The following is an 11137-nucleotide window of genomic DNA, read 5'->3' as shown; positions in this document are numbered from 1 at the left end:
TGGGTGACGTCAGAGATGCTGCGTCTAATTATATATTAAGTCTATGGTACCAAGCTACATAACACGACCAAAATACCAAGATTTGGCAAGAACCAGCTTGTTTTTTTTAATCTTCCTCATGGTTTTTGTTGCTATGAGACATGTACTACATAGTTTTTACTTGGGGTGGGTACCGAATGATGCAGTCTTGTGTTATATCGCAATGTGTATTGAATCATAAGATTCATATCGCGATACATATTGCATCTTAAGATGCTTGCTAATACACACCCCTAATAAATAGATGTCAAAGCTTGCTTTTATAGGTGTTTTCCAGTTCTAAACATTAAAACGTAAATGTGGACAACAAACAATTTAAAGTGATTTTTTTGTTGAAACATGAAACAACGAGCTTAGAGCTTAAAAAGTCTAAAAGTGTGAGATTTCATCTTTTGGTGCGGCTTATTCCAAATGTGAAAATGCAGCAAAATAAAAAAGAGGGCACAACTTCCATCTAACATGGTCATCATAAGAGGTATTTGGTTTGTTCCACAGTGTGAAGCTCCGTGGTAAACCGCTGCTGAGACATTCAAATTCCTGAGATTTATCAACACATTGCTGTTTTTCTGCTCGGTAGCCTCTCACAGTGAACCTGACCAAGCAGTCCGAAGTCCTGCTGGAGCTGGAGAAGGCGTGCAAGGCGTCCCGCAGGCTGGAGAGTCTGTGCAGAGACTTTGAGCTGCAGAAGGTCTGCTACGTCCCCCTCAACGTCTTCATCCTGCGACCTCTGCACCGCCTCGTTCATTACAAGCAGATCCTGGAGAGCCTGTGCAAACACTACCCAGCCACACATGTGGACTTCAGGGACTGCAGAGGTGCACCACTGTTTATGTTCTTTGATTTGCTATAACTTTTATTTTAATTAACACGACAATTCCAGTAGCGGCACCGCTTTTCTCCTTCAAAATCTACTGGAATTATCGTGTTAACAATAAAAAAATTTACAGTATGCTAAAGATTTTGTGTTTAAGCATCACTATCGACACCTCAAGTGTTAAAGTGACTTCAACCTTCATGTGGTTGATCTGCAGCTGCTCTGGCTGAAGTGTCGGAGGTGGTGGAGCAGCTTCAGGGAAGCCTCATAGAGATGGAGAACCTGCAGAAGCTGCTGGAGCTGAAGAAGGATTTGATCGGCGTTGACAATCTCGTTGTTCCTGGTCGGGTTAGTTCAAAGCACAGGAAAAAGAAGACAAATCCTTGTTTGTTTATGTATGAATTAAGACAAAACCATCTTTTTTTTTTCAGGAGTTCATCAGGTTAGGCTGCCTCAGCAAACTGTCGGGAAAAGGCCTTCAGCAGCGAATGTTTTTCCTGGTAACGCCCCTCTTTTCTCACCATTAATTTAACTAGAAAAGTTGTATTACCTGCGATAATGCTAGTGTGAATGTTTTTTGCTGAAAGAAGTTACTGAAGATGCTGAAGCTTTTTGCAAAAAAGTTACATTTTGTTAAAAAACTGGAAATTGGTTAAAGAATTCTGAAAGAGCGCTGAAGTTGACCTAAATTTATGAAAAAATTGTAGTAAAATTTATTAAAAATCCCTAATACATGCCAATTTCCCAAAGATATTTAATGTGTTGCGTAAATATGAGCTAAGCTTCAAATTAGCCTTAAAAAAACCTCAGTAGATGCCAAACTAGCCAAACAAAAAAAGATAATTGTTGCTTAAATGCTAGCTAAACGCGAAAATAGCATAAAATTCCTTAGCAAACTAAATTTTTTTTTTTTTCCCACAACTTTTTATTAAAGAATGAGTCATAATACAGCAACTTCAACAATATTAGTTACATTCTCTTGTAAATATAAGAGGCTGAATCATATGACTTTTTACTATAACACACACATAATAAACAAACAACATAACTTACACTAAACACAGCTTCTCTTAACTAATATCTAATACTGTTACAGCAATCCTTAACAGAGAAAAAAAAGAAAAAGAACTGTAATCTGATGTCTAAAAATTTTAAGTAGTTGAAATCAAAAATCTGATGGATCATCTGTTAGGTCTAGATTTTTAATATAATTGATAAAGGGTCCCCAAATTTCCTCAAACAGGTGTTGTTTGGTTTTTTGAATATACATTATTCTTTCTAAGGGAAGGCAATATAACATTTGTTTAAGCCACTGGTTTATGCTGGGACTGTTGATACTTTTCCAAGCCTGTGCGATACATCTTTTAGCCGTTAAAAAACTGATATCTATAAATGTAGTCTCTGTTTTTCTAAAATGATGTTTCACTGGATATATAGCTAATAGGAATAAGGAAGGACTCAATGTAAGTTGTTTTGAGGTTATTTTTTCTATAGTGATTTTAACTTCTTCCAAAAAACTTTGTATTTTGTGACACTCCCACATACAATGTTTTAATGTTCCTTTTTCTCCGCATTTTACACAAACATCTGGTACATTCTTATTGTATTTATTTAGTTGCACTGGAGTAGTATATAGACACATTAACCATTTAAACTGTAATATTCTTAATCGGCTATTAATAGTTAGCAAACTAAATTAGTCAAAAATGTTAGCCTGTTGCTAAAATAAAAGCTAAACTCTTAGTTAGCCTATAAAAACCTAAGAAGATAACAAATTAGCCAAAAACGTTAGCACGTTGCTAAAATATTAGCAATTTTTGTGCCACCAAATTGCAAGCAAAAGTTACAGATTTGAGATAAAAATGTTCTAAATTGCAACCAAAATGTAAAGAGTTGATAATCAAACTTTATAATTTGCAAATGAAAATACATGATATTTGCTTTCAAAAAATGTTTTTGCGCGTTCGCAATTTTTTTTTCTTTCAAAACGTTTGCAAACTTTTTTTTTATTCAAGTCCAAAGTCCGCCCCGGCCCCTAAGTACCGTCAAAGCCAGTTAGAGACACCCGATTGGATAGAATTTAGACCAATCAGCAGGTTGTTTGGTGTGGCACAAATGGAACGCTGGGAGAAATTTTTTTAACGCAAAATCGGGCGAAAGCGAGATGAGACACAACGCATCTGAAAACTTTTGCGCTGCAAACGCAAAATAGTTTTTTGAAAACTAAAGTAACAAAATACTACAAAGTAAAAATATGTTTTAAAAGAAAAAAAATTCAAACGCAAAAATAATTATGAAAGCAGAAAAGAAGTGTTTGAAAGCAAATATTTAGTATTTTCATTTGCCAATTATGAAGTTTTATTCTCAACACTTTACATTTTGTTTGCAATTTAAAAAGGGTTGATCTCAAATCTGTAACTCATCTTGCAATTTGGTGGCACAAATATCACTTCATACAAATTAGCATAAAAAAATCTGAGTATATGCTAAATTAGCGAAAAAAGCTAGCACATTGCTTAAATACTAGCTAAACTCTAAAATAGCCTAACGGTGTTCTGTTGCTAAAATAAAAGCTAATTTCTAAATTAACCTTAAAAACCCTAGTAGAAAACAAATTAGCGAAAAACGTTAGCATGCTGCTAAAATATTAGCTAAACTCCAGTTTTTTGGGTTTTTTTAAAGATGAAAACATAGCCCATGAATATATTTAAAGGCTTGTTGCTTATCTACTTAAAATTTTGAAATTTGCAGACTTACTAAGCATTCACAAAACTAGTTATCTCTGATCTCAGCAGATAAGTACTTACTCTTATCTTCTGATGCTAGAAGATTATTTAGTTCTTTCTTTTGTAAAAATAGACCGACTGCAGTTTAAAGAGTAAATTTGAACCTTTAGAAATCCCACAGCTGTCATGTCTGCTCTCTGTCAACAGTTCAATGATGTAATTTTGTACACGACTCGGGGGATGACGTCGACCAATCAGTTCCGAGTGCACGGGCAGCTGCCGCTCCGAGGCCTGACAGTGAGTCTGGCGGAGCGCTGACTGGCTGTCATCAGCTCAGTTTATTCACTCTCACTCTATTTTAGATTTTTTTTTTCTTTTTTTAATATTTTTTTCTGTGTTTGTGCTTTTGCAGATCAGAGAAAGCGAGGACGAGTGGGGAGTGCCTTATGCATTCACACTGGCTGGACAGGGACAGTCGGTGGTCGTGGCAGCGAGGTAGGAACTTTTGGTTTTATCGAATCAAATCAAACATTTCCTACAAATGTTTATGCTTCAGATAAAAGCATACTTCAATTTTAAAAGTGAAAGAAAGAGAAGAAACTATTACACAAATTTTTTTTTTTTTAAACATGAGACCATTGATTTAAAAAAAAAAAAATTATTTGTTTTACTTATTATTTTCTACATTATGGTTGAATGAAATCTATCATTCTTGCCCAGTGCTTTTGTGCAGTTGATTTGTCCTTCTGTGATTTTAATGCAGTTCATTTGTGATACATCTGTGAAAATTTAATGCAAAAAACAAAAACTTTTCTCACTTTTTTCTTATATTCATGCATGACCAACTTTCATCTTTGCAATATGTACTAACTGTACGTAGTGGCCGTTTGACATTGGAGTAATTTGACCTTTTTTTCATTTTGATTTAAAATATATATATATATTTTCATAAATTTATAAATAGGGAAAAATTCTTGAGTTGATATAGCAGTTTATATTAAAGCTAGCACCATTGTTTTGTTTTTGCTACGGAAAATTAGGATCAACTTAAATTGCATTGAAACAGACGGTTGGTGTCTTCATCAATTCCTAAAAAGTTTAGTTTAATGTATTCAGCTCATTATATTTAATAGAATGGATAAATTAAAAACTCTGTTGATGCAAATTGCTACTCATCCCAGAGTAGAGGATTATGTGAAATCATCTCAGTTTAATTCAATAAACATAGTTAATGTTTTTGATGCAACTGTTTTCTGCTTCACTTCAAACAGAACCAGCTCTTTCTACCTTCAATAGTCTTTCGTTCCAACCCTGAACAGATGGTTCTTTAAACCCAAATTTGGCAGCTACATCTGTGGTTTAATTGTTAGCCAGACTATTTGATTTTGCTCCATTTTTTTCTCCATTTTTTATTCTAGTTCTTTGACAGAGATGGAAAAGTGGATGGATGATATTAAGATGGCGATTCAGATGGCAAAAACCAGCAACGGGCCTTTATCTGACCTCCTGACCCACAGCTTGGCAGACAGCAGTAAGTCCCAACATAACGCTGAGTCTGGAGCTGAAACTTGATGGAAACGTCCAGAAGTTACACCCCCAGCTGAACCCTCATTTTCACTCGTGTATGATCTGACGCTGCCTGTGTTTTAGCGCCTCCCCCCCACCACCCTGCTCGTTGTCTAGCAGTAACAACCTCCTGACTTTCCCAGAATGCCCGGAGGACTCCTCGGTGGAGGCCGAGTCCGAGGACGACATGACAGCTTCGCACACCTCGCTGGAGAAGCCGGCTCCTCACCGTGGTAACACCATGGTGCACGTGTGCTGGCACAGGAACACCAGTGTGTCCATGGTGGACTTTAGCATAGCTGTGGAGGTATCAGACTTGCCCTCCTCCCCCCCAACCCATCCTCCTGCTGCGCTGTCCTGTTTCACGTTCCCTCTGTGCTCACTTTGATCTCCCGGTTGGAACGGCGTCCTCCTGTCCTCCTCTGAACCTGTGCAGCCCTTTATTCTCATGCAGAAGTTCAGCTCCACAACCAACACTACAAACAGTTTGGAGACAGAAAGACCAGAGAAATCATCACATTTATTCAGCTGAGTACTAATGCCACCATACGAGAAAAAAACAAACAGATGAGAATAAACTCGTAAAGTTTGGATAAAAAAGTTCAAGTTTTTGGAGAATAAATCTGTAAACTTGTGAGAAAAGTCCAACAATTATGAAAAAAGTTCAACAGTTAATGAGAATACGGACACACAAATATGAGAAAAAAGTTGTACAATCCGGAAAAAAATTTAAAATGAGTGAGAATAAAGTCATATAACATGAATAAAGCTGTACAATTATAAAAAAAGGTCAGCAGTAAACAACAATAAATTTGTATTAATGTAACAAAAAAACCTCAACAGTTTATGCGAATAAAGTTTTACAATTTCAAAAATTTCAACGCTTAACAAGAATAAAGTATGAGAAAAAAATGTAACAATCAGCGAGAATATAGTTGTATTTTTCACAGAAACATTTATATTTTTGTCAAAATAAAATGTTAGTGTTTTAACTTGAAACAATGGAACAATGTGAAGGCAATTTAGCAAAATCAAATTTTGATGAATTTGCTTTACTTTATGTGCATGAACAACTTTATTTAGACAAAATTACGACAATTTTTTTTACTTTTTTCTGGTGAAATTACGACTTAAATCATAAATTTACAATTTTATTCTTGTAAAATGTTGACTTTGATAAATATCCGTGCAAATTTCTTCTAAAAAAATAGATTTTACAACTTTTTCTTGTAAAATTTTAACCTTTTTCTTCCAAGTTTACGACTTTATTCTTAAGTATTTTTTCTTTTAAGGTTGCCTGAATACTCCATCTTACATTTAAAGCCACATTTCTGTTTTATTTTGAATGTCATTAGAAAACTCCATGCAAAAGTTTAAGCACTCAGTGAATTTTAATATGCTGGAATTCCTTGAAATAAGTAAAATTATAAAAAATATTTCTCATCTGTTACCTTTCTAATAGATGTTAACATGTTTTTTTTAAGCTTTTTTTAAAGCACAATCCTGGTTCACATCTTTAACTATTTATACAGTTTTATTGATGTTGTATTGGCTGAGATGCCGACAGAATATTGTGAACAATATATTTGCTTTTATGGTCTCAAATCGTTTAAAAATAAAAAGTAAGTTGTTGATAATAAGCTTTTGTAAATTTTGTATCCATAGGTTTAAACTTTTGCATGGCGTTTTACTATTACTGTTTAAAGACCCACTCCAATGAAAATTGCGTTTTGGGGTTTTTAAAATGTTCTTGTTCCTTTTTTTTTCTTATTATGGAGGACATAATACACAAAAAACACCACATAAATGTTCAGTTAGGTTTATAACCTAAAAATCTTTTTGTTTTTTTGATTAAATATACATTCCTGGTTGTAAATATTTAATTTTGTAACACTGCTTGAGTCAGGCTTCAAGCATTAGCATGACCATGACCTTAAAGTGCTGCTTTCTCGTGTGTTTCTGTCTTTTTTTTCTCCCTTCTTGGCTGTCCTTGAACGCCTCATAATCCAGAGTTAAAGGGCAATAAATGGTTGTGCTAACCGATCTTGTTCTGTGACGTATCCTCTCCTAACCCAGCTGTGTCCTGCTCTAGCTGTGCTCTTCCTGTCTCGTTGTAACCACGTCCTCTCCGCAGCTTTGCCCGGACACACCGCCGGCCTCTTGTGTTGACCCTGCCACTGCATGCCTGTGTCTCACCTACTCAGTTTGTCTGTTTCTGTCCCTCCCTCCCTCCCTGTCTCTCTTTTTTTCTCTTTCTCTCCCATACGTCTGTGCGTTCGTCCGCGGTAGAGGAGCCTAGTCCGGTTAGTGCCAAAAAGGCCCCCATGGTGGGGCCCGCGACTGGCCAGGGACCAGTGCCTCTGGCAGTTATCTGCTGGTACCGCGTTCAGAGCCTCTCCTTTAGTGAATCCTGCAGGAGTCTAGAGGTAAAGGAGAGGGCCTTCACTTGAGCCGACATAAAGCAGAGAAAAAGCAACAAATATTTAAAATATTTGGTTTCAGAATTTTACAAAGCCCGTTGTTGACATAGAAGTAAAGTAAAGAAAAATTTTACCGGTTTCTTGTTAGCACAAGAAAGTAAGTTATGTGCAGAATAAACCAGTGCTATTTTTATCTTTTTACTTCCATGTTCCTTTGAGGGGTTCCATAAAATGTAACTTATAAATACTGCTTGAGACTTATTTTTTTTAAAATACATTTTAGTTATTTCTTCAATCATTTTCAAACTTTTAAAATAGTAAATGACGTAAACTTTTAAATAATAAATGAATTAATGTATTTTTACATTATTTTTCAACGCTTTATCAAAATTAATTTACTACTTCTAAATGTAATATGTTTTCTTTCAATATAAATTATTATTAGAATGCACAAGATCATTTTTTTAATCCTTTTCTGTCAACTTAAAATTATTAGATTTTTTTTCTGCTACAAAAATATGAGCAAAAAGTGGACATTTTTATATAAAAAAATAATTTTTTAAACACATCTTTTACTTACTTATACAACATATAAGGAGTGTTGGGATAAAAAAATTGGCAATATATCATGATATTTCTCTTGGCTGTACTTGTATCAATTTAAAGATGATACAAGTACAGATAATTTAATGGCATTTTTACTAGCGTCCTTCAGTGTCTTACTTTAGTTTTCCACTGAAACCTCCAAACGCTAGTTGACAACACACTGAGCCTCTTTGATCAGCTCTAAGTCTTAAAAAAAAATGTTCGATACAGTCTAAGAATGTATTGTGTATCGCGATACACATACCGGGATACATATCGTATCGCCAGACTCTTGTCAATACGCACTAAAACATATAACATTGATATAAAAAATAGGAGTATTGAACTGATTATGTTATGAATTTGGGGAAGTAGAACATCAAACAGAAACTGCTTCATTGGTCATAAATAAATAGAAAAACTACAAAACTCGTAATGATCTGATACTATTTGAATTTAACACATTTAGATGTAAATATAATTTTTATTCAAATGCTTTGTAGAAAAATGTAGTTCTTAGTAACATAAAGTTTCTTTGAAATGATCAGATTTAAAGTTTATGCTTTTATTTTTCCTTAGAATCAGCTCTCAGGAAACTTACTGAGGAAGTTCAAGAACAGCAACGGCTGGCAGAAGCTTTGGGTGGTCTTCACCAACTTCAGCCTGTTTTTCTACAAGTCACACCAGGTAACGAACAGACGCGGAGCTGTCCAACCCACGCTCTTTTCCATTTTCACTCCTCCGAACATCGCATCAGGGTGTAGAATATCAAATATCTGTGTTATATTAGAGGTGTGAACATTGTTTTTCATCTTTCCACCACAGAAAGTCTTTGTCAGCAGTTTGTCATTTGCACAATTCTTTATAAAACCGTGCAAATGGTAGCACCGCTGGAGAGGCTTTGTTTTTAGAACTGTCCAGAATGATCCACGCTTGTTGGGTTAGCTTGTTTAAATTTTGGACTAATTTTGGAATTTCCTGCATTGTGGAAAAAAATTGTATGAAATTGAAACATTTTTTTTGCCTTCTGCTATTCAGTGAACCTTGGGTTGTACTGAAAAATAAGAATTTCCCCAAGTAATCTTGAATATTTTCACCATTGAAAAAAAATCGTAGTCCAAACTTTTTTTTTTTTGAATCATTTGTGCAACAAAAAAATATTTGTTTTTTTTCTGGGCTTTTATTTACTTAAAATTATATATTATCTTTATATTTATATCATATTAAAAATGTCCTGTCAATTTTTATACATACCTGATTATGTTAATTTTTAAAACATTCATCGTGGATATCATCAACTTTTACTAAATTTTTATTCCAATCCCCCCTCAGGATGATTACCCTCTGGCCAGCCTTCCTCTGCTGGGTTACTCGGTCACCATCCCCTCCGATAACGAAAACATCCATAAAGACTACGTCTTCAAGCTGCATTTCAAGTCCCACGTCTACTACTTCAGATCAGAGAGTGAATATACGTTTGAGAGGTACAGAAGTTCCCCAGCTTCTCTTCTGCTCATGTTTCTGCTGTGTTAAAATAGGGTTCTTTGGTCCACACACAGGTGGATGGAGGTCATCCGCAGCGCCACAATCCCATCAAGTCGCGGTCGTGTCCTGAACAGCAAAGAGCCCCATTCTCTCTGAGATCTGTGGAGTCTGCTCCACATTTTTGCTTTTTCACATTTGTACATGCGTCCATGCACATTTTGAGCTTTTTAATGCTTTAATCGGGTTAGACTGCATTTTTAACTCTAAGCCTCTTTTTAAGGATGTCATTTTATACTGTTTTCTAACGGTGCAACCACTTCCGATTTTCCGGTTTTACTCATTGGTTGTTTTTACACTGAGAATACAGCAATTTTGGGATTTTTGTTTTCTCCTTTTATGCTCAACTCTCGCTACACTTTCATCATTTTGCTCACCTAAGAGAAAACTGCTGCTTTGAAAATGTCCTTTAACTTCAGTGCCATACTGGTTTGTATCGATGATCCGGAGATTTTGAAGGATCTATGTAGTGCCAAAAGACTTTAAAATCGGATAAAATCGACCAACTTTTGATGGTAAGAGCTCCACCTTCCCAGGAAAATGTACGCCAATTCAAATAGGAAGATGAAATGATTTTATTGTTGGAGTTTTCTGCCGTCGCCACTAATGCTGTCTTAAATACAAAACACCTATTTGCTGATTTTTATTCTGTGAGAATCAATGTGATGTTTGTTCATAATCACTGTATTATGAAGGAAAGTTTAATGAAAAGTTTTCAGATTTGTGCGTGAAGAAAAATATTGAGTCTCAGTTCTGAGCGTGATTGAAGTCAGAGAGCCGGAAAGAGAAAGATTTTTTGTTTGTTTGTTTTTTTATGGATGTGAAGAAATGGAAATGAAATGTTATGAGAGGAAAACCCTCAGTTCTGCTTGAAGCTGCCATGTTTATTCAAAATGAGAGAGATTTTTTTGGAAGTGAAAGCAATAAAAAGAACATTTCTCAAGCAGATTTTTATGACTTGTGTTTTTGTTGGAGAAAAGTGGATTTTTGGTGTAGCTCTCCTGTGTTACCAGTTATGACCTGCAGGTGGCACTATTGATTAATACATTTGCAAGTTTTAAATTATGTTTAATTACTTCAAAATGACCATATAGTTTTTTTATTGAAGACTACCAGACAAATACAATTTTCCAGCCAAGTAATACTTTTTGATTAATTATTTTGACTTAAAAAAAGATGAAAAAGTTGTATTTCCAGAGCTTCACTGATTTTTCCAGCAAGACTAAAGAGAAACTGTTATAAAAATTGATTTATTTTATTCTTCTCGTCAATACTTAATGTTGTGAGTGCAATGAAATTATGGCTTAAGTCTTTAGTTTTGAAATAACATTTTTGCTTACATCAAACAAATAATCTATAAAATGCTAATGTATTTATTTATTTATTTATTTTGTAAATTTCTGTTTATTATGATTTCTAATGAACTCCTGCCACTCTGCAGAAAC

The 11137-nt window shown here is 34.9% G+C and overlaps 1 protein-coding gene across 2 annotated transcripts in view; it reads left to right on the top strand.

The window, feature by feature from the left end:
* The window catches only part of LOC112155107 (FERM, ARHGEF and pleckstrin domain-containing protein 1), a 64462-nt gene extending 53822 nt beyond the window's left edge, over nucleotides 1-10640 (top strand). Inside the window, exons 18-27 of one of the 2 annotated variants that reach the window (XM_024286552.2) lie at nucleotides 617-854; nucleotides 1071-1201; nucleotides 1285-1353; nucleotides 3787-3876; nucleotides 3992-4074; nucleotides 4998-5110; nucleotides 7435-7571; nucleotides 8730-8837; nucleotides 9483-9634; nucleotides 9710-10640. In XM_024286552.2, coding sequence (XP_024142320.1) covers nucleotides 617-854; nucleotides 1071-1201; nucleotides 1285-1353; nucleotides 3787-3876; nucleotides 3992-4074; nucleotides 4998-5110; nucleotides 7435-7571; nucleotides 8730-8837; nucleotides 9483-9634; nucleotides 9710-9791 — 1203 coding nt within the window. In that variant the 3' untranslated portion in view covers nucleotides 9792-10640. Of the gene's footprint in view, nucleotides 1-616; nucleotides 855-1070; nucleotides 1202-1284; nucleotides 1354-3786; nucleotides 3877-3991; nucleotides 4075-4997; nucleotides 5111-5288; nucleotides 5453-7434; nucleotides 7572-8729; nucleotides 8838-9482; nucleotides 9635-9709 lie in introns of both variants that reach the window. The other variant, XM_024286551.2, reaches the window with a different exon arrangement.
* The last annotated feature ends 497 nt before the right edge of the window (nucleotides 10641-11137 follow it).

The sequence above is a fragment of the Oryzias melastigma genome, linkage group LG21, assembly GCF_002922805.2.
Source record: "Oryzias melastigma strain HK-1 linkage group LG21, ASM292280v2, whole genome shotgun sequence".
NCBI classification, from domain to species: Eukaryota; Metazoa; Chordata; class Actinopteri; order Beloniformes; family Adrianichthyidae; genus Oryzias; species Oryzias melastigma.
The sequence above is the reverse complement of the archived record's forward strand: the minus strand, read 5'-3'. Positions and strand labels throughout refer to the sequence as shown.